This window comes from Oncorhynchus masou, chromosome 4 (assembly GCF_036934945.1).
Source record: "Oncorhynchus masou masou isolate Uvic2021 chromosome 4, UVic_Omas_1.1, whole genome shotgun sequence".
Classification (NCBI taxonomy): Eukaryota; Metazoa; Chordata; class Actinopteri; order Salmoniformes; family Salmonidae; genus Oncorhynchus; species Oncorhynchus masou.
In genome coordinates this window covers 8385918-8409048 of record NC_088215.1, presented here as the reverse complement: position 1 = coordinate 8409048, position 23131 = coordinate 8385918, and the positions used below count along the sequence as shown (strand labels likewise).

Sequence of the window (23131 nt, the reverse complement as noted above, 5' to 3'; positions counted from 1 at the left end):
GTAAACCACCCCTACCTTGTCACAAAACTGATTGGCTCAAGGAACACCTGTTAATTTAAATGCATTCTAGGTCCCGCTTATCTCATGAAGCTGTTTGGGAGAATGCCAAGAGTGTACAACGCTGTCATCAAGGCAAAGGGTGGCTACTTCGAAGAATCTCAAATATATTTTAATTTGTTTAACATGTTTTTGGTTACAACACGATTCCATATGTGTTATTTCATAGTTTTGATGTCGTCACTATAATTCTACAATGTAGAAAATAGTTAAAATAAAGAAAAACCCATGAATTAGTAGGTGTGTGAACTTTTGACTGGTACTGCATATATAGAAACATTTCCTCTCCCTTTCCTTCTCACTCACGCACCTTCCTGGCTACGGGGTCCTCTGGGAGTCCGGGGGCCCCGTCAGGCCACTCACAGGTGATGTGTGTGGTGTCTCCCTTGGCTGGGAACACGTACAGGGCCCTCTCCCCCAGCTGCCTCTGGGTGTGGTCGTAGTAGCCCAGACGCTTCACTCTGGATCAGAACACACGTATGGGGGGAGTGTGTTAATAGAAGGGTCATTGAAGCAAAATAATGGGTGTGTGCTGGGGATGAGCATCTCTCCATCTAGATACATGTGCTACATGATACACATTCATTACTTCTATTAGCCCATACAAATGCATTGAATAACAGATTCACTACATGGAACAAAAAAAAGTCTGCCCTATAGCAGAAATAAGAAATATGAGGAAACATGTATTTGTTTTTACATGCATTTAACCCCTTATTTTTGGCACCTAACAGTCTAAGTCCTGTCCAAGCCGTAAAAGGGACAAATTGTATTTGGCCTTACTGCTATTACCCCATATAAACACATTTTTGGCACTGACAGTTTCCATATACACTACCGTTCAAAGGTTTGGGGTCACTTGGAAATGTCCTTTCATTTTAAAAGGCTAATTGATCATTAGAAAACCCTTTTGCATTTATGTTAAAACAGCTGAAAACTGTTCTGATTAAAAAGCAATAAAATTGGCCTGCTTTAGACAAGTTGAGTATCTGGAACATCAGCATTTGTGGGTTTGATTACATTTGTGGGTGCAATTATAATTGCAAACGGGTTTTCTAACGCTCAATTAGTCTTTAAAAATGATAAACTTGGATTAGCTAACACAACGTGCCATTGGAACACAGAAGTGATGGTTGCTGATAATGGGCCTCTGTACGCCTATGTATATATCCCATACAATTTAAAAAAAAAAAAAATCTGCCGTTTCCAGCTACAATAGTCATTTACAACATTAGCAATGTCTACACTGTATTTCTGATGTTATTTTCAATGGACAAAAATAAAAAGTGTTTTTATTTTAAAAAACAAGGACATTTCTAAGTGACCCCAAACTTTTGAACGGTAGTGTATACTTCCATCCATTCTTTCAACTCGTACCGGGGAACATTTAGACAGACCTGTGGACGTCGTAGAGCAAAACAACCGACATGTACGTGTTCATGAAAATCTCACCTTTCCAGAGGCCTCATATTTATGTGGTTGCCCAAACTGATCAGACGCTATAGACATAAGTTGGCAGATGGGCTGAATCGACTTCAGACGAGTCCCAAGTTGCTTGTGGGGGTCGTAGAGCAAATCATTTGGACGCTTCAGATGACATTGTGAGAAGACCGATTTCCGGATGTCTCAAGTTGACAAAAACCGCTCTAGCGCTGTCAACTTTCACCGTGGATGAGGAAGTAGTGGATCGAGACGCATCCAATGCAGATCTCAACCTTAAAAACTGACACGATTTTTAAAAAGGGGGTATTTTTATTAAGCTAAACAGATTTCCGCGGTGGGCGTGGACAGCGACCTTCGGGGGTCAATATAGAACATCTTTGAATATCAGCCCATCTCAAAAGCGAATGGTTGTGACCGTTTGGAACTTCACTGAGAAAAGCTGCTCTTTCTCCAGCTCAGACCATATAGGCTTACAGTGTAGCTCGCAGAAAACGAACGCGGTCCTTGTTATGAAATTGAAACTTCACCCTGTTCATGTAAACATCCAATTAAGACACACATGCAAGTGTGAGGTGTGATTGTGAGATGTGTATATAATGTGAGTCAACCAGAAATAGACTGCTCATATGCTGTATATCTATAAAATGGAAAACTGCAGCCTCTGTGCTCCCAAGTGTGGATGGATGGTAGAACGAATCTACGGATAGAGGACTCTAGAGCGTGATCATTTTACTCGCATATGCGGCAAAATATTTGCTGTGCTAACTGGAATTCTGAAGTACCAGCGTACCTAGAAAAATTAAGGATTCTAGCTTTAATATCTCAAATATTTGTCATTACGCTACTAAAGTTCTTTGTGTGCGCCTTCATTTGTCAACTTAGGCACACACACACACATGCTCTTGTAAAAAAAAGGTCAGCGTAGAGAATTGAAATGAACAGACAAATGGGGTGCAGTTCAGTACCTGCAGAGGTTATCCTGGGAGATGGTAGACGGAGGGGGGTAGACGCTGTCCGTGCCCTTGGGGGAGTAACTTTTGGTGATCCACGTCACCTTCAGCTCCGCCACCTGGACCTATGGGGGTGGTGTCACATGAAAACACAGATGAGCATTTAGAGCAGTGACATCACACGTACTTCAGCAGCTAAGCCTATTATTAGGTGGTAAAGGTATGTGGGTCAGTAAAAAAACAGGAAAAACTCAGGGCCCAAGTTATTGCCTGTGAATAATGTACTACTATAAAATGCGCAAATTGCCATCATACCTCTTCGACCACCACCCTGAACTTGCTCTTCTTGCGGAGTACGGGCTTGACCCCGGAGAGCCACTGGACATTGGAGAAGACTTTGGCTGGCCCGATCAGCACCTGGCCTGGGTAGAAACCATAGGTCTCGTCGAAGAAAAGACCCTATCAACCAGGGAGGAAATGCATCTTACTAACACAGAGGCAGTTTCCCTTAACCAGTCCATTGAGAACCTAAAAAAGCTCCAAGATATCCTGCTGCTCATTGGTCGTTCCATCAAATGATAAGAGAACATAGCTACTTAACAAGGGTGTGTGTTTATTTTATTTTTTTAATAAGAAAAAGTTGACTACGCAGACACGGTTGTATTGTTTCTGAAATAACAGCCAAAGTGTTACAGGAGTAACACCTAGGTATTCCCAGTCCACGCCCAACAGTTTGCGATTAATATTGGACGCACGTTCCTGCTACCTTAAACAAGATTAGGGTCGATTCCTTTTAAACTCAATTTTCAAAAATCGGTTTCCTAAACTGACCTTGGCTCAAATGGAATTGACCCCCAGCCCTGTTACAAAGTATTACACCACTACCTATGGTCAATAAGGAGGAATAGGAAGCGCAAGGCTGTGAGCAGCAAGTTCATTTCATTTACTTCCACCTAGCCAGCCTTATCAGATCAGTAAAGTGCAGTGGACGAGGGCAGACGGCTACGTTTTCGCACAACATCAAAAAACGCAGCTCGTGGCATTTCACCTACCGAGTCACTGACGTGCGGACAGACGTCGTACAGCTTGGCGCCGTCCTCCACATTCATGGAACACCTGCGGTGGTAGAGAGAAGTTGAGGCGAAGCATGAAGCAGACAGATGTAAATGAAACCGATTGAATTGACACTCAGACTAGAACAGACTTTGTACCTGGCTCCATTGGAAAGCTTGAGGATGATGTGGTTGGTCAGGTCGTACACCTTCCCCAGCCAGAAGTCGTAGGCTATGTAGTCCCCATACATGAAAGACTAGCAGGGGACACGCATGAAACAAATGATTGAAACAGAGACATTGATGTGGTACGCATACGGCACCAGTCAAAAGTTCAGACACACTCATTCCCAGGTTTTTCTTTATTTGTACTATTTTCTACATTGTAGAATAATAGTGAAGACATCAGAACTCTGAAATAACACATGGAATCATGTAGTAAACAAAATATATTTTATATTTGAAATTCTTCAAAGTAGCCATCTGATGCTGCACGCCACTCTCCTTCTTGGTCAAATAGCCCTTACACAGCCTGGAGGTGTGTTTATGGATTGTCCGGTTGAAAAACAAATAGTCCCTCTAAGCGCATGGGATGGAGTATCGTTGCAGAATGCTGTTGTAGCCATGCTGATTAATTGTGCCTTGATTTCTAAATAAAATCAGGCAGTGTCACCAGCAAAGCACCCCCACACCTCCATTCTTCACGGTGGGAACCACACATGCAGAGATCATCCGTTCACCTACTCTGCGTCTCACAAAGACATGGCAGTTAGAACCATAAATCTCAAATTTGCACTCATCAGACCTAAGGACAGATTTCCACCAGGTCTAATGTCCATTGCTTGTGTTTCTTGGCCCAATAATGTCTTATTATTGGTGTTCTTTAGTAGTGGTTTCTTTGCAGCAATTCGACCATGAAGGCCTGCTTCACACAGTCTCCTCTGAACACTTGAGATGAGTCTGTTACTTGAACTCTGAAGCATGCATTTGGTCTGCAATTTCTGAGGCTGGTGGTAACTGTAATGAACTTATCCTCTGGGTCTTCCTTTCCTGTGGCGGTCCTCATGAGAGCCAGTTTCATCATAGCGCTTGATGGTTTTTGCGACCGCATTGACTGACCTTCATTTCAAAAAAGTAATGGCTGTAAATTACTCTTTTCTTATTTAACCTGTTCTTGCCATAATATGGACTTGGTCTTTTACCAGATAGGGGTGGTATACGGAAGATAGCCCTACCTTTTCACAACACAACTGATTGGCTGAAATACATTAAGAAGGAAAGAAATTCCACAATTGTACTTTTAACAAGGCACACACCTGTTAAATTAAATGCATTCTAGGTCCCCCTTACCTCATGAACCTGGTTGAGAGAATGCCAAGAGTGTGCAAAGCTGTCATCAAGGCAAAGGGTGGCTACTTTGAAGAATCTCAAACATAAAATATATTTTGATTTGTTTAACACTTTTTTGGTTACTACATGATTGTGTCATATCAAAACTATGAAGTCATTTTTCTACAATGTAGAAAAAAGAAAAGAAAGAAAAACCCTGGGATGAGTAGGTGTGTCCAAACTTTTGACTGGTACTAAGTATGTATCTCTTTGCCAAAGAATAAAAGAGTAAATTATGGACCACCTTACAGTCATAGGCTACCACGGGAGATACTCGACAATTGAATAGCATAATTAAATGAGTATTTATAAGCAAATGGTTCATTAAAATAGAAATCCTAACAAGAACAAATTAATTTGATAAATCACATGGAAATGCTTCTATCTTGCAACTTCTCTGTGGACATAGGGTGCTCAAGAGAACATCTTTTTTTCTTACCCAGATGTGATGTAGGTCTTTACTGTTGACAGGGTAAAGGACACAGTTGGTCCCCACTAGTTTTACAGCACACTCGATGTCGATGTTGGTCACGATGCCACACTGGTTGTCCTGGAGACCACAACAGCAAACAAGACAAGGGTTATCATATCACCATCGCCCTACACTCTATCCAAAGACAACGCACCAATGTGTCGGTGCGTTCTCAATAATACCACCTAAGGACAGGTGTTGAATATTAGCATAAGATACACCTACGCTAAAATGTTTACTCAATATATCAGTGTGCTTGCATCAGTCCGCATCTTAAAGATGGCAGGTAAGAGCTTTCTGATAAAGGCATGTTAGCACATTCTACATCAAACACCCCAGCCTGGACAGTCATTCTGTGTTGGTACGCTAGTCATGTAGGGTGTCATCAGCTAACACAGTGTAGCGATACGACAGGAGAGGGAGCTCGGCTTACGTTAGAATTCATCCGCCGCACAATGTCTCGGATAACGATGGATCGATCTATAAGTTTCAGCTGCAACAGAGTGTAGGAGAAAAGAGAGAGAGGGGGGGGGGGGTGAGATGAGAACATCATAGAATACATAGACAAGACCGACAACTCACGTGGTCTAATTTCAGCGGTCATTTTAGCATCTTGGTGGCAGCTGGGATGCCACTGGGTGCCGGTTACCATCCCAATCATCTCATCTGAACACAGTCTTTGACTGCTTCCTGACAACAATAGTGATATGGCAGCAGTGAGGGAGCCTGTGCTAAATACTAGTCAACCTTTTCCAAACCACAATAAGCAGTGTCTGTAGGGCGCTGCACATAATCCCACCCATAGCAAAAAAAATACATACAACACCTTAGCTGACAGAACACTAGTGTCTTCAGAAAGTAATCAGACCCCTCGACTTTATCCACATTAGTTACGTTTCAGCCTTATTCGAAAATGTATTAATGTTTAACCCCCCTCAATCAATCTACACACAATAACCAATAATAACAAGGCAAACATGTTATACATTTTTGCAAATTTGTCATAAAAAACAACACATAAATCACATTTACATAGGTATTCAGACCCTTTACTCAGGTATTTTGTTGAAGCATCTTTAGCAGTGATTACTGCCTCAAATCCTCTTAGGTATGACGCTACAAACTTGACCCCTGTATTTGAAGAGTTTCTCCCATTCTTCTCTGCAGATCCTCTCAAGTGCAGGCTGGATGGGGAGCGTTGCTGCACAGCTATTTTCAGGTGTCTCCAGAGATGTTCGATCGGGTTCACGTCCGGCCTCTGGCTGGGCCACTCAAGAACATTCAGAGACTTGTCCCGAAGCCACTCCTGCATTGTCTTGGCTACGCGCTTAGGGTCATTGTCCTGTTGGAAGGTGAACCTTCACCCCAGTCTGAGGTCCTGAGCGCTCAAGGATCTCTCGGTGCTTTGCTCTGTTCATCTTTCCCTCAATCCTGACTAGTCTCCCGGTCCCTGCCAACTGTTCTGCCTGTGGCTATGGAATCTGTTCACCGGACGTGCTACCTGTCCCAGACCCATTATTTGACCATTGGCCATGTTCTGTTATAATCATCTTCACCCGGCACAGCCAGAAGAGGACTGGCAACCCCTCATAGGTGGTTCCTCAGTTTCTTCCTAGGTTTTGGCCTTTCTAGGGAGTTTTTCCTAGCCAAAGTGGTTCAACACCTACATTGCTTGCGGTTTGGGGTTTTAGGCTGGGTTTCTGTACAGCACTATGAGATATCAGCTGATGTACGAAGGGCTATATACATAAATTTGATTAGATTTTTATTTGAACAGTCAGTATCTGGTGTGGCCACCAGCTGCATTAAGTACTTCAGTGCATGTCCTCCTCATGGACTGCACAAGATTTGCCAGTTCTTGCTGTGAGATGTTACCCCGCTCTTCCACCAAAGAACCTGCAAGTTCCCAGACATTTCTGGGGGGAATGGCCCTATCCCTCACCCTCCAATCCAACAGGTCCCAGATGTGCTCAATGGGATTGAGATCCGGGCTCGTCCCTGGACATGGCAGAACACTGACATTTCTGTCTTGCAGGAAATCATGCACAGAACGAGCAGTATGGCTGGTGGCATTGTCATGCTGGAGGGTCATGTCAGGATGAGCCTGTAGGAAGGGTATCACATGAGGGAGGTAACGCACAGCATTGAGATTGCCTGACAACAAGCTCAGTCCGATGATGCTGTGACACATAGCCCCAGACCATGACGGACCCTCCACCTCCAAATCGATCCCGCTCCAGAGTACAGGCCTCGGTGTAACTCTCATTCCTTCGATGATCAGCGCAAATCCGACCAGCATCCCTGGTGAGACAAAAGCGAGGCTCGTCAGTGAAGAGCACTTTTTTCCAGTCTTGTCCAGTCAAGCTACAGTGGGTTTGTGCCCATAGGGGACTTTGTTGCCAGTGATGTCTGGTGAGGATCTGCCTTACAAGCCCTCAGTCCAGCCTCTCTCAGCCTATTGCGGACAGTCTGAGCACTGATGGAGGGATTGTGCATTCCTGGTGTAACTCGGGCAGTTGTTGCCTTCCTGTACATGTCCCGCAGGTGTGATGTTCGGATGCACCAATCCTGTGCAGGTGTTGTTGCACTTGTCCTCGCAGTGGCAGACCACAATCAGCTGTCTGTCCTGTCTCCCTGTAGTGCCGTCTAAGGCGTTTCACAGTACGGACAATTTATTGCCCTGGCCATATCTGCAGTCCTCATGCCTCCTTGCAGCATGCCTAAGGCACATTCACACAGATGAGCAGGGACCCGGAGCATCTTTCTTTTGGTGTTTTTCAGAGTCAGTCAGGCCTCTTTAGTGTCCAACGTTTTCATAACTGTGACCTTAACTGCCTACCCGTCTGTAAGCTGTTAGTGTCTTAACGATCATCTGCAGGTGCATGTTCATTAATTGTTTATGGTTCATTGAACAAGCATGGGAAACAGTGTTTAAACCCTTTACAATGAAGATCTGTGAAGTTATTTGGATTTTTACTAATTATCTTTGAAAGACCGGGTCCTGAAAAGGGGACTTTGTGTTTGATTTTTTGCTTAGTTTAGTACACGGTATGATAGTCAACTTTGACCGTAACTTCACCCTGCCTGGTCTCGCTCATCCGAATGACACACAAGGTCGTACAGAGACAATGCACTGAGTTTATTCAGGGATCTCTGGGGAAGCGGGGATAAGAGCATCCAAGTAGAAGATCAACATTTGCATGTCAGAGGGTTCAGTTCAGTCTCACTCTCGGCGCACACACACAGAACTGGGAAAATACTGTTGGAATGATGCCCTTGATGCCTTTGTTAATCTACAAAACATCACAATGAATAAAATACTAAAATGAAACGCCCAAATAGCACCACTGCAGAAGGAAAGTGGCAGTTTAAGAGAGGCACTACTAATTATAAATGATCTATATACCCTGGCAGCCCTATGTACTGCAATAGCCTAATAATAGGTTGGTGGGTAGATAAAGGGATAGACCGATGGATGAATGAAGGAATTGGTATGGAGGGAAATTACTAAAAGTAATCAGAATTGACTGGGTGGAAGTAATCAACGAGTGAATGGAGAAAGGAGGATAAACAGGGTTGGGACTGACTGGGTAAGGCTGTAGCTGGGTCTTGTCTAGATGAAATCCATTTTTTTGCAAATTTGACAAAATATATATTTAAGCATTTTCGCTAACCCTAACCTAATCCTCCTAACCTGCTGCGTAAGTTCCCCGAAAAGTCAGTTGACAAAAGCTGCATCTCTTCTAGACAAAACCCAATATTTCAGGGGATGACTGGGAATCCCTGTGCATCCAAGCACCATTCTCCTGTTAACACACTTGGTGAGATAAAATGTTCAGAATGTTCAGAATGTTGCGGGGAGAATTGCAATGAATAGAGCGGACAGACTCCTTGAAAAGACAACCGTTCGTATCTGTTCTACTCCATACATTTCTGAAACAGACAATAACTTTAAAAACAGATTCTCAATAAGATAAAAGTAACTCAAAATAGCCTTTAGTCTGTATACCTCACACAGTTTCAGCTATAATTTAGGCATATCTATAATCATCCACCACGTTGATGCGGTAGACGAACAGGCCTGGGGAATGGGAATTACACACAGGAGAACAAACAGACCACGCAACAGACCCACTCGAGAGTCAAATCAGCATCGTTGCGGTCTATTCCATTTTCCACGTGATGACATGTACTGTTCTCAAAATGTGGGGAGAGCGCTCTTCAAAGGCAAGAGGTATTCAGTAAGCCAGGGATAGGCTAGCGGTGGGGTGGCAACATGCTCCATAATACTAAATCAGTGTAATGTGGCTAACACTAGTAGCGTCAAGCTGCTCCTTCTAATGGGTGGCAGCTGCCAGCCGGATGCCATCACCTACAATAGAATTCTGGAGGAGAGAGGAGGGAGGCAGGAAGAGAGATGATTAGGAGGAGGAAGAGAGGAGAGAAAATTAGGAGGGAGGACGTGTGGTTATGAAATGGAAGGGAAGGGTACGAGTGCGTGTTAGCCAAAATTGGACATTACGGAGATTTTTTCTTTTTTAAAGCAATTACTCTTGTATTCCTGTATCTCTTGTACACACACACAAACACCACAATCTGATTGGGCTAGGCCAGCTGCAGCTATCTCCATGTTTTCAGGCTCTGCTGTCTGGACTATAACCTTACTCCTGTAAATTGTGGGGTGAGGAGGAGGCGGGCAAGACAGGATCGACGCTCCATTTACACACAACTCTGTCTTAGCAGTCACACCAGTCCCAGTATAGAGGCTGGACACACTCATGCATGCACACTTACACAAACACAGATAGGCCTACACTGAAGCATGCGCACACAGTCCCCTGTGTGTGTGTTTAGTGATTCTAACTCTGCCATGGAGAAGAGGGGTCGGGGCAGCCTGCGGATGCAGCAACTGTCTCGCTGCGTAGGAACCATGAGGCTAAAATCAATACATACTCAACCAAATATGACGGAAGCAACAATGTGAAGTACTAAGATACTACATTACAATATAAACACACTAGCGCACTGCTTCCAGAAAGCATATTCTACCATGGCTATTTTATAGCTATCAAAACAATGCAGTTTAGCTTAGTTATCATTCATTATTCATGGTACGCTTGTAACACAGTTGCGGTTCCACTCCCAGAAATAGTCAGAGGGAGAGGAGGGCAGGATGAGAGGGAGATGGCAGAGGAAGTGTATACGGTCACTGATCTCATCTCATATAAAAGCGCAGAGAAATAACAGCATGAATATCCTCCCTCTCCCTTCTCGTCTTCTCTTTTTTCCCCCCTTCTCCCCTGGCCCACCAAAGGAAGCTATTTCCTAGAGATGTCACCACTGACTGTCTCATCTGTTGCCTGCCTGTTCACTGCTCAATGAGCTGATCTGTGCCTCGCCGCATCCTGCACAAATCACTGCTCCTCCTGTGGCCATGGAACACACACACAGTATCCCATTTGTATGCATAATCAGATTGCACAAATCCCAATTGCTCATGTGCATACATAAAACTCACACATTACATGGCCTATGTGCAATACATAGACTATGGAAACTACCAACAAAGAAAACACACACACAGGTTTTCCCCTTGTCCCAACAATGATCCTAAAGCTAGAAATATCCAGAGGGGAAAATGCTGAAAATATCCTTAGTCTGCGTGAGTCATATGTTGGACGACTGCCTGGTCGACACGATGGCGTTGTTCAGGAATTCAATGGAAACACCTGTGTGTATTGGAAAGAAATCCCGGTATTGGCGTCTTTTGTTCAGGCACCGGTAACTGTCCAATAACAATGGCTGTTAGTCAGCAGCACAGCGTCAGTCGAGCGGCAGCCTGGAAACCAGCAGGCTGTTCTGTAAAGGTGCCGCTAAAGAGGGGGGGGGGGCTTTCTCATACACACTAGTGCAAACACACACAGTAACAAAGCAGACATTTCTCTGATGGGGCGAGCGAAGCGGTCAGGCTAAAGGCTAACAAAGCCGATCTGTTCCTTTGTCTCGTCTCAAGGATGGAGCGATTTTGTCTGGTGATAGATCAGCGTTTCCTAAACTAGGGGTTGAGACCATGGGGTGGCGAGAGAAACTCAGAAAAATAACCATAATAATTCACCGCTTGGTTCATAGAACCGCGGTTACGTGAGTAACCTCCAATATACACTCAGTGGTCGTGAGTGTTTCTTCCTACAAAACACCTGACCTTCTGCGCTTTCCAATGTCTTTGATGCATTTCAGTATTTCAAACCATACTTCCTTCCATTTAAAAATACAGTCAGAGTGATTTGTAATTGACTGCCATAGCACTAAATAAAATAAAAAAGTTAACTCGCTGTTGATGACATCACCTTATTGTTTTACATGATGTGGTTGCAAAAAAAAATAAAAATCTCAAAATGGGGTAACGGGCAAAAAAGAAAAAAAAAACAGGTTTGGGAACCCCTGTGATGGACAATGGAAAAGGCTGGGGCTCTGGCAAGTAGCCACTGCTTTCAGGTTTCAGCAACATGTTACCATGTCTCAACTCAGGGATGTAGAGTGCCGGTCTAATATGGACAATGGACTCTGATGACTGACAGACGACCTTGGCTGGCTGCAAGCCCCCAAATCACAAAGCACCTGACAACTGATGTGTCCTCTCCTTCAGTGTCGAGCTAAGCCTGCAACTGTGTTGACGGTGATTGAGCAACAAGTCCCTTTGCATGCTGAACAAACCCACGCAATAGCAGGTATACCAATGTATATAGACTTTTTCTATTGTATTTAAATATACAGGGTGAAGTTCATTTCATAACAAGGACAATTGCTTTTTCTACCTGCAATTCTCGATCAGCGGGAGGAAAATAAAACGTTTAGACCATTTGGACCAGGGCTGCTCAATCCACTTCCTGGAGATCTACCGTCCTGTGGGTTCAGTCCAACCCTCTTCCTGGGGATCTACTGTCTTGTAGGTTCAGTCCAACCCTCTTCCTAGAGATCTACCGTCCTGTGGGTTTTCAGTCCAATCCTAATTTAACACACCTGATTCTACTAATTAGCTGCTCAACAAGACCTTAACTAGCTGAATCAGGTATGCTAAATTAGGGTTAGGACAGAGACAGATCTCATTTTCCACCAATGTAACTTGTGCAACAAATGTTAGTGCATCGAATCGTATCGCATTGAACGTTTCTCTAATCAAACCGAATCATGTCAAACTAAAATGTTTCGTTCATGTTTGACATCGGTCAAATTGTCTCGAAAGGGAAAGATGCACATTCCTAGTGCAACAGTATTGGTTTTGTCTTCCTGGGCTCATTAACACGAGTCACACTCTCCTGGTGGAGTGCAGGAGTAAGGATAGAGGAAAAGGAGAGACTGCAGCCTTGGGCCACGCCTGTTCTCCATTCACATTGAGCATGTTGACACTTAAAAATGATAAAGATCAAATATTTATCTCACACTATATTCTCTCTCTCTCACACACACACCTACACCTCCATCTCCATCTCCAGCAGACCAGCCATGTCTGGCAGCGCTGGAGGTCCATAGATCCAGACAGTGGGAACCACAAAGATCCTTTACACATGTTCTCCTGGGGGAGAGGAGAACCAGGTGGCGTTAAGAGAACTGACAGTCCGGTATAAAACCACTATATACTTCTGGAACAACTGATGGGAGCTGAGGAAGGGTGAGCAGCGAGAGAGAGTAACTGACAGAGTGAAAATAGTGGCAGGGCAATAGGACACAGGGAGACCGTCAGACGGATAAGGGGAGGTGAACGGAGAGGCGGGGTGGAAAGAGAGCGGGAGGGAAGAGCAAGGCAGAGGGAAAAAACAACAGTGAAAGAAAGCCAGACACAGAACCAGCCCGTCTCCCCCACTGTGAGGTGTCAATACTGCAGAGGGAGAAAGGCTGTGGCCAGCCGGCCTTTCTCCGCAAGTCCTCAGTGGACACATCTACCACACACAGAGAAGCAGAGAGGGCGAGAGAATTAACGACAGAACAAAATACAAACCCTGCAACCCAAAAAAAAGCCTGTGGAGTTGATGGGATCCTCAATGAAATATACAGACCACAAATTCCAATTAACTTTACGTCATCGTCCTCAGCTCAGACATATTCCTCAATATTTGGAACCAAGGACTGATCACCACAATCCACAAAAGTGGAGACAAATTTGACCCCAATAACTACCGTGGGATATGCGTCAGCAGCAACCTTGGGAAAATCCTCTGCATTATAATTAACAGCAGACTTGCACATTTCCTCAGCAAAAACAATGTACTGAGCAAATGTCAATTTAGCTTTTTATCAAATTAGCGAACAGACCACGTATCCACCCTGCAAACCCGAATTGACAAAAAAACGAAAACAAAGGCAACATCTTCTCATGCTTTGTTGATTTAAAAAAAGCTTGCCTCAATTTGGCATGAGGGCCTGATATACAAATTGATGGAAAGTGGTGTTGGGGGAAAACATACAACATTATAAAATCCATGTACACAAACAACAAGCGCGGGGTTAAAATGGGCAGAAAACATTTGTTTCCACAGGGCCGGGGGTGAGACAGGGATGCAGCTTAAGCCCCTCCCTCAACATGTAAACGAATTGGCGAGGGCACTAGAACAGTACGCAGCACCCTGCCTCACCCTCCTAGAATCTGAAGTCAAATGTCTACTGTTTGCTGATGATCTGGTGTTTCTGCAGCACCTAGATCTCCTGCACAGATTGTCAGACCTGGGCCCCGAAAGTAAATCTCAGTGAGACACCGTTGCCCTACAGCAGACAAACTACACATACCTTGGCCTAAACATCAGCGCCACAAGTAACTTCCACAAAGCTGTGAACGATCCGAGACAAGGCAAGAAGGGCCTTCTATGCCATCAAAAGGAACATAAAATTCAATATGCCAATTATGATTGACAAAAAAAATACTAACTCAGTTATAGAACCCATTGCCCTTTATTGTTGTGAGGTCTGGGATCCGCTCATCAAAAAAGCATTGAGGCTCTGCATGCAGATTCCTGCTCAAATATCCTAGGAACTGTTGTGAGTGTAATGTTTACGGTTCCTTTTTTATTGTTCATTTCACTTTTGTTTATAATCTATTTCACTTGCTTTGGCAAACATTTTCCCCATGCCAATAAAGCCCTTAGAAAGAGAGAGCGAGAGAAACAGAGAGAGTGCATCAGATACATCATCTCAGGAGGGGTGTGGTTGACAACAACCCTTCCACATTACATCACTGCTCTGCAATCTCCAGAACAGAACTCCACAGGGACAGGGAGGAGGGGAAGAGAGGGATAGGAGGAGGAGGGAGGATAGCTTATCATTTCACATCTTTGTAGTGAGTTACCAAAGCTATTCTCTCGAGCCCTAGGCTATAGGGAAGGATGGATCCAAGATGACTTAGCTGCTTCTCTCCTCTCCACCTGCTGTCACACCTCTTCACCTTCCAGACCTGTCACTTTCAATCTGCGGTTGATCCCTTGTTCTGGCTGCTTGTGAATGTGTGACGTGTGTGTGTGTGTGTGTGTGTCCACTCTACGCTAAGGCCCTGGCACCTGCTTAACATTACTCAAGCTCATACACTCCCTTCTTACACTGAGGCTACTTGGCAGTGTGTCCCGGATTACTTAATAGTGAACCACGGGCCTGCAGTTTTGCCTATTCTCTGAGAGCCGCAGGACTAGGACCAGGTTGCTAAGTTGCAAAGAGGCTAGTAACCAAAAAGCTACATAGCGCTTATTGCGTCAAAACACACGTCATGACGACATGTCAATTACCATGTGAGGAGAATGGCGTAACATCACGGTGGTGTCAGTTGTTTAGTCTTAACTGTAAGTCAATTAGGATCATCCGTCGTCTAAATACAGACACCCTAATTTTGTGATCGTTTAAGCCTCATCAGTAGGGAATGGCTAACCACTAATGGCAATTATTCAAGCGCCATGCTAATGAGTTGGCTGGATAATTAATAACCTAATAACGACAAGATGGCTGATGTCTCAATATGATTGGAGAAGGCTAAGGTGTTATCAGCACATGTGGAGTGACTCAAAGGATTACAAGGCATCAAGTGTATAGGCCAGGGGCTTCCCAAACTCAGTCCAGCACCCCTGGTTTCACCTTTTGTTTTTTGTCTCAGCACTACACAGCTGATTCAAATGATCAAAGCTTGATGAGTTGGTTATATGAATCAGCTGTGCAGTGCTAGGGCAAAAACCTAAACTGCACCCATCACAGAGATGGATCCTTCCAACCTCCCCATACATCACTAGCAGACAGGCCAGCCCAATAAAGCGGCAAATGAGACAGACGGGGGGGGTGGATGACGGGGCAAAAAGGTGACAAAGAGAACCAAGGCTTATGTATGACATGTTCTCCAGAGGGGACAGAGCAGGAGAGCCGAGGTCAGAAAAACAAAGCATGAGCCTTGTGCTGCTTACGAGCCTCTGAAGAGCACACCTCTAATGCCTTTTCAGCTAGTCGTGTGGTGATACCTAATGTATATCCAACCACATTCCAGTGCCCAACACAGGCCGCTATCGACGGAATACTCACTCATTTCCCCGGATAAACCAGAGTGATAAACAATATGGGTGAATGCTAATACTCAGAATTTTTGCCAAGCATAGATTAGCAATACCTGTAAACAGCATTCTGAAAGGACCGCACTCTACCTTCCGGACAACAAAAGTAGACCAAATGCTCCGGCAGTGTAGCCTAGTGGTTAGAGCATTGGACTAGTAACCGAAACGTTGCAAGTTCAAATCCCCGAGCTGACAAGGTACAAAATCTGTCGTTCTGCCCCTGAACAGGCAGTTAACCCACTGTTCCTAGGCCGCCATTGAAAATAAGACATTTTTCTTAACTGACTTGCCTAGTAAACTAAAAAATAAAAACTCACAAGTCGGTATGTAAAAAGAGATATCGGCCTATTCAGCAAACTAAGGGGTTAGGCCTATAACTGCAACTGCTTGCAACAAGAAAACCTCTAAAAATAGACCCTGGTAAAAATAAGACAAAAAAAAAAAGTTTTTTAAAAGAACCAATGGGACAGAAGGGGGGGCCTTATCACTTAAGGACAAAAAGCTCTTCATTAGCATAGCAACCATCTGCCCAGAGCTAGCCCATCTCTCCCTCGTGTCCCCTCATTCTCTTCCCAGCTCCCTTCATCCTCTTTCTCCCATTACTCTCTCCATCCCTCTTTCTCTCCTCCCTTCTCTCTCTCTGCAGTAGAGTCGGCAGCAGTAGGCCCTGGCCCCGGCTGCACCCACCGTCATTAGCAGCATCACGCCACACTCCACCCCTCCTCCACCCCCAGGGCCTAGGCGTCACGGTCACCTCAGACCCCCGTCTGACAGCTCCGTCTCCGAGCACAGCCTTGAATAAGGGATAAGAGGGTGGGGAGGGAAACCATCGCCCCAACTTCAGTACCACGCCCTGCGTTCCACTGTCAGCTACCTGCTGCAGTCATAGCCTTGGAAAGCCTATCAAAAGAAAGTTAGGGAGGGCTAGACAGTGTACTGCAGCAACAGGGCTGAGTTAGCTAGTGTTCTAGCAATGCCGCTGTGTGCTCACCGTCGCTGTACTGAACTGTAGGCAGCCACAGGCTTCCACAGCATGAACCCTGTCAAAGACCTTCAATAGACACCTTAGCCTCATTGAGAGACAATGTCCTTCGTAGTCAAGAGATGCACTATTTTCAGTCCTAGCGTCCTTGCTAGGCTAGAGATGTAATGGTTGCTATTCAGGAGGCACCTCCAGTTAGTGGTTATTCCATTTAACCAATATGAACAGCTTTTCACACAGGTCTTAAAGAAGACGGCAAACTTGAAACATGGGGCTCTTTGTACAGTTTCTAATATGACAAGCCCACCAGTGAGAGTGCAAAGCACCTTCCTATCCAATCAGGTTTAAAACGGTTAGCTATAGATTCTATTCAACAGAGCCTCATTAAAACCATTTCATTTTTAATTCTTGAAGAAAGCAAATTTGTAACATTGGGTAGTAGTCCACCTCTGATGGAACTAGCAAAGCAACGCACCTTCCTTTCCAATCATGTTGGATGGAGAGATCACTATAGAGGAAAATGATTGCCCGCTCAAACAAAGACATCTCAGAGAGCGGCGGTGTCCTTGACCTAGATGATATTTTATTTTTAAGATTATATATATTTTTTAAATTATGAACTTTTATTTAACTAGGCAAAGTGAGTTATGAACAAATTCTTATTTACAATGACGGTCTACCTCGGCCAAACCCAGATGACGCTGGGCCAATTGTGCGCCGCCCTACGGGACTCCCAATCACAGCCGGATGTGATACCTCACATCCATTATTTCTTATGAGGCTCAACGCAATGTGCCAAGCTTTACACATATCCCTCATAGTCTTTTGGAGAAGTAATTAAGATTTCATCGGGAAAACGTGGCATAGCTTATTACAGTGCAGATAAAAATAGTGTCAGTCTGCCATTGTTGAGGCAGCAGCGTGCATCTATATAGGTTTCCACAGGGAAACTTGATGAAGAGTAATAACTTTACATCTGAAGAAGAAAACTACAGAGGTGACAGTGGGAAATGCAAGCTTTGCACCCCACGTGGAACGCTTCTTTTTCTATTTCGCTTTCTCCGAGTACGTTTGTGAGGAACTGAATACGAGAGGGAATTCGTTCTACTTTACCTCACGGACGCATGCGTCACGTTGAGACAACAAGTCACAAGCCGTAGGCCTATCTACTTGCATGTCGAGACTATGTTGTTCACCTTCTCCGTCTTGAAGTAAAGATCTGTCATACGAATCCTGAATGAACTCCTCATTGGTAAAAACCTTTGAGGAATAACAACTGCAGGAGCAGTGAGGGAGACAAAGAGGCTGGTGAATCAGGTAGCCAGGCTTCCCTAATAGGAAAGCCTTGTAAAGTCAATGGCAGAAAGTAGCTACAAAGGGGTGGAAACCAGTGACGCCTTACAACACGTCAAACCAATCCCTTGCTTGGGCGGAGCTGAAAAAGGTGCCCACTAAATTAGTTTGTGCCGTAGGAGCGACAGTGGTCGGGAATAGGGGATTAAAATCCCATCAAAATATGTTGATGTGTGCCGTGTTTGTGGTTACTTTCAATTTCAATAAATCGGAGACCGTCGGCAACACTTGATACACTAAACTTTTACCATAGCCTGTAAGTAGACACGTCATAGCATATTTTTTATGTATTGATCTAGCAGAGGAATGGTAGTGCCTTCAACGACTCGATTTCATGTATAGAGCACATCTCTGGCAAAACAGAATTCTGTTCGTCCTCTAGGTTTTCTTATTTCCTGCAATGTTACAAACTGGCATACACAACAACTCTTCAAAATGTTTTCCGACCGGGTAGGACACAGTGACTAACATAACGCAGCACCCCTTCCACGAGCACGTGGGGAGAGGTTCTTGAAATGTAAAATCCACTGAAACATTTGCACACCATTCTAGCCAATTCTTCAGACCTCCAAAAGGTTGGTGTGACATGATTTGGATGCATGGCTATGCAAAAGTAGGGTTAAGGTACTGACTTTTCGTACCCCAGTGTCCCCGGAAGTGTGTGAAAATGGGTATAAAGCAGAGGAAGGTAAGAAATAAAAGCAGTCAGGACAGACTTCCTTGGAAATATGCTATTTTTTTGCATACCGCAGGAAGTGGCCTGGTCATGAATTATAGATGTGAATCTTTGAGTTGCTCAAGAGAATATGTGACTGAAGAAACACCGTCTGAGCAGTAGGTAGACAGAGGATGCACACTGACAACAGTGATGAGGGGAAACAAAATCGATACAGTTCCATATAAATCGGGACATTATTTGACAATAGATCATATTGTATTGACTATATAATTTTTGCACTAATTCAGTGCATCTGTGTCAAAACTCCAGTCATTTCCCATCTCCTTTTTAAATAGGTAGCATATGTTTTCAGCACTTTTATTTCCATGACTGATCAAAACTAGTTCTCATGGCACTCTTGTCCCTCTGCAGTAGACATATACTGAGCAATATGTTTGGAACAATGAATCGCAACACATGTAGAACCATGAGAATCGCAATACATATATCGGCACCCAAGTATCGCGATATCGTATCGTGATATCGTATCGTGAGGTCACTGGCAATTCCCAGCCCTAACGGACAGCCAAACAGACGCACACACACAGGGAGGAAGAATACACACACAGATCAGGCTGGACAAACACACAAACTGATAAGAACAAAAACACACACGGAGGGCAATGTTTAAGGCCTAAAACAAGACTGGCATTCAAAGTCACACAGAGCCAAATCACCCTTGTGTGTGTAGGTAAACATCCCTGACCCATTGTTATCCCCACAGATACATGACTAGACCTATGTCCTGACTTCCAGACCCTGAATCCATTGCTAGAACTTTACACATTTACTCCAGAGGACAAAGCAGCACTGTACACCGTGAGTATCTTCTAGGCCCAACCCCATCCCAGCTCCACTCCCTCAGTGTGACCCTTTTCCATAAGGCCCTGGAATGAGCTCCCTGTTACTGCAGTACTGAATCCCATTATGTCAATACGGCAATAGCTCTCTCTTTTCCGTTTGTAATGATACTGGCTCGACAAAGCTTTTATGCATGGGCTTTGAGCGCTTGGACACTCTGCTTTGGGCAACCTTTCTTTTGAATTAATATTGTGAATAGATTGGACCCTATTTAACTTGATTTTTTTGTGATGGCATAGGTTATCTTTCCCTATGTAATATAGCGATAGCCTCAACCTGCTTCCGACTAAGTTTGGTAACTACTGTGAAATGCATTCATAGGCAAGGTTAAATACCATTTACAGCGTTGTATGGATGTATTATTGTTAATAATAAATGATACGGCAGCAAAACCTATCCACTTTAAAATGTCAGTCATGCAGGATGTTATCCACTTTAAAACTGCCTTTGGCCAATGAAAAACTAACATTACACCAGCAGTATAATTTATTAAACTGACTCCTCGTGTAGTGGAGGGTTTAGCATAGAATCAAAGATTTGTATAACTAACCCAAGATGGAAACAACAGGCTGTGGTCCTATGGGAGCAAATTAATAATAGTGGGCAGAACAAGCAAGGAGGTGGGCAGAACCCATATTGACGCATTCTAGCATGTATTTGCATTTTAGAGAAGGCCTACGCGTGTGCAATAACTCAATTCGCCCTCCTAAACAACCGCTTCTTATGGGGACAGAAAACTGCATTGAGATCAAATATGCTTCATCAATGACAAAATTTGCAGAAAGTCGGCCAGAATCCATCTCCCACTGCCGGCAATTGGGCTTCCGCTCATCACATTTGGTGGTGAGTGGATAGGTCAACCAGATGCTTCAGGTTTATAGATCCGGTGAAACGTCTGGGTCATTGTTCTATCAGTGATATAATTTTAGCAATCTCATATGACGATGGGTCATGGCTAGCTTGAGCTGTCAGTGTCAGATACAGCATCAGCCAGAGACCACCTTACATGATTCAGTTAAAGTCCTTTATCGCATTGTTTAAGCAGCAGTTTTAGCAAGTGTTCCCTCTCCTACAAAAGTTGTCAATGATTATTTTACTGAAAACCTGAGACGCAAACTAGCTAGTTAATTGATCAGCAACGTGTGTTTCATTAGCTAGCAAGGTAGCCTAGTCAACCTGACAGCTAGCTAAACTGGTTCGTGGAGAATGTTGGTTATACCTAAATAAATGACTAGCACACTAGCTAGTCGTTTAACAAGTAAGCAATAATAAAAAAAAGTTAGCTAGCCAAACATGCTATGTCACACCCAGTTGAACAGCACATTTCAAGACATGTGGGCAATATGCTGAAGCTAGGTATAGTAATTGCAACAAACAAGTACACAAGCGCGCCTAAAACGTTCGCAATGCTGGTTATAGCGTGCTGAACCAGTGGCGGTGTGCCGTTACTAATTAATTGAACCAGCTGTCAATAACGGGAAAGCACACCTTGTGCTTGGAGCTAGCTTAGCTCACTAAATGTTACCTCCAACGTTGAAAACATAGTGTGTGGCTAGTTAGCTAACGTTAGCAGACAATTACCTTTGTTTCCCGTATGTCTTGTTTCCCTCCTTCTGGGTACCACTGCACCCGGACAAAACCCCTTCCCAGAGGTGCCAGGCTGTCCACAACACTGCTATCGGTGTCCGAGTTACAGGGGATACAGCCACCTCCACCACCACCGCCTCTACCTCCGCCATCTTCGAGGTCCGAATCTGAATCAAACTCCTCCTCGCCTTGTATCATTCTGACTAGGCCGAACCGGACCAAGTCGCGATACCGACCTGACACCAAATCGTGGGAGAAAAGAAGCCGCTGGGAGCCGCCTGCAGAAAGAGAGAGCGCCATGGATGGAGGCTCCGAGCCCGGGCTTACAGCCGGAGAAAAAGCTGCGTCTGTTGCTATTGCGTCCGATGCCACCGGTTCCGCCATCGCTGCAGTTGTCAGGGAATAATGCGAGAAAGGGGGGGAGATGGTGGAGAAGAAAAAAAGAGAAACCTGTAACCAGGGAAGTGCACGTGTTTACGTCGGTAGGGCGCGCGCTGCGTAAATGCACTCCGAGAAGAGTCGAGGGTCTGTCAGATTGACAAAGGTGTTTTTTTCCACCGGCCTCGACTCTGAATAAATGCGTCTGAGACAGCAGACAGTTATATCACACCGTTATTATAGCACATGTTTCTTGATATTCTAGTCACACGGGCAGGTGTTGCTTGCTCCACGATGACACAAATTAATGATGTAATGTGGCCAATTTCGTAGGATTGGGGCCCCCCTTTGGACACAGCCTAACAATAAAGTTAATTAAATATCACAGCCATGATCAAGTTTTCATTTATTTATTTGATTTCTTACAGAAATGCAAACATAATGAAAGAGAAGACGTCAATTTCATCAACAAGTCTGTAGCCCGGGCTCGAATAGGCGTTCTGTGCCCTTTTTCGCCACTTGGTGTCAGTGTCGAGTGCTGAAATTGGCTTATTATTGCAGACACAGCCATGGTTTCACAGGATTGTGGCATGAAATAACATATTTTATGCATACCGTGCCTGACACGGTAGTTGTGTTATGTAGGCTAACGTGATGGGACATATGTCTTATTTGTCAAGCGCAAAGATACGCGTATAAATCTATAAGAATGTATATAATGCGAGAAGCATATTCTATTTTTTGATAAAGGGATTCCAACAAATACAGACGCTAACTCTGTTCTCTACCTGCATTTATCAGGTAGCCAAAAAAACAACAAAACGAATTTCGTATTGGTCAGCAACGTATTGCCAGCAGGGGATAAACTATACATTAAAACTGAAATAATGATCAACAAACTCTTACATGGGGAAAAAAACATGAACCACAATCTCGAGACAATTGATGTACAATGGAAAAGTTTCCCTTATTTGATTGAGTTACATGACGTTTGGTAAATAGATTCAATATAAGATTCATAATACAATCACCAGTAGGCCTATTCTATGTGATAAATTCTGATCGAGTGATATTGATATCAACATTTAAATAAAATAGGCATTTTACAATTACACACAGCCTATATTCCACTTCTATTTTAAATTATACACTGAACAAAAACATAAATGCAACATGTAAAGTGTTGGTCCCATGTTTCATGAGCTGAAATATAAGGTCCCTAACATTTTCCATATGCACAAAAAGCTTATTTCTCTAAAATGTTGTGCACACATTTGTTTACATCCCTGTAAGTGAGCATTTATCCTTTGCCAAG

At 44.0% G+C, this 23131-nt stretch overlaps 1 protein-coding gene across 2 annotated transcripts in view; it reads right to left on the bottom strand.

Moving 5' to 3' along the window:
- LOC135522759 ((E3-independent) E2 ubiquitin-conjugating enzyme UBE2O-like) overlaps positions 1–21857 on the bottom strand; it is a 42496-nt gene extending 20639 nt beyond the window's left edge. For both annotated transcript variants that reach the window (XM_064949325.1, XM_064949334.1), the window contains exons 1-8: positions 21433–21857; positions 5797–5856; positions 5331–5441; positions 3662–3759; positions 3503–3566; positions 2766–2909; positions 2466–2575; positions 368–518 (exon numbers count right to left, since the gene is read on the bottom strand). In XM_064949325.1, the coding sequence (XP_064805397.1) occupies positions 368–518; positions 2466–2575; positions 2766–2909; positions 3503–3566; positions 3662–3759; positions 5331–5441; positions 5797–5856; positions 21433–21822 (1128 nt within the window). In that variant the 5' untranslated portion in view covers positions 21823–21857. The remainder of the gene's footprint in view (positions 1–367; positions 519–2465; positions 2576–2765; positions 2910–3502; positions 3567–3661; positions 3760–5330; positions 5442–5796; positions 5857–21432) is intronic.
- Between the last annotated feature and the right edge of the window lie 1274 nt (positions 21858–23131).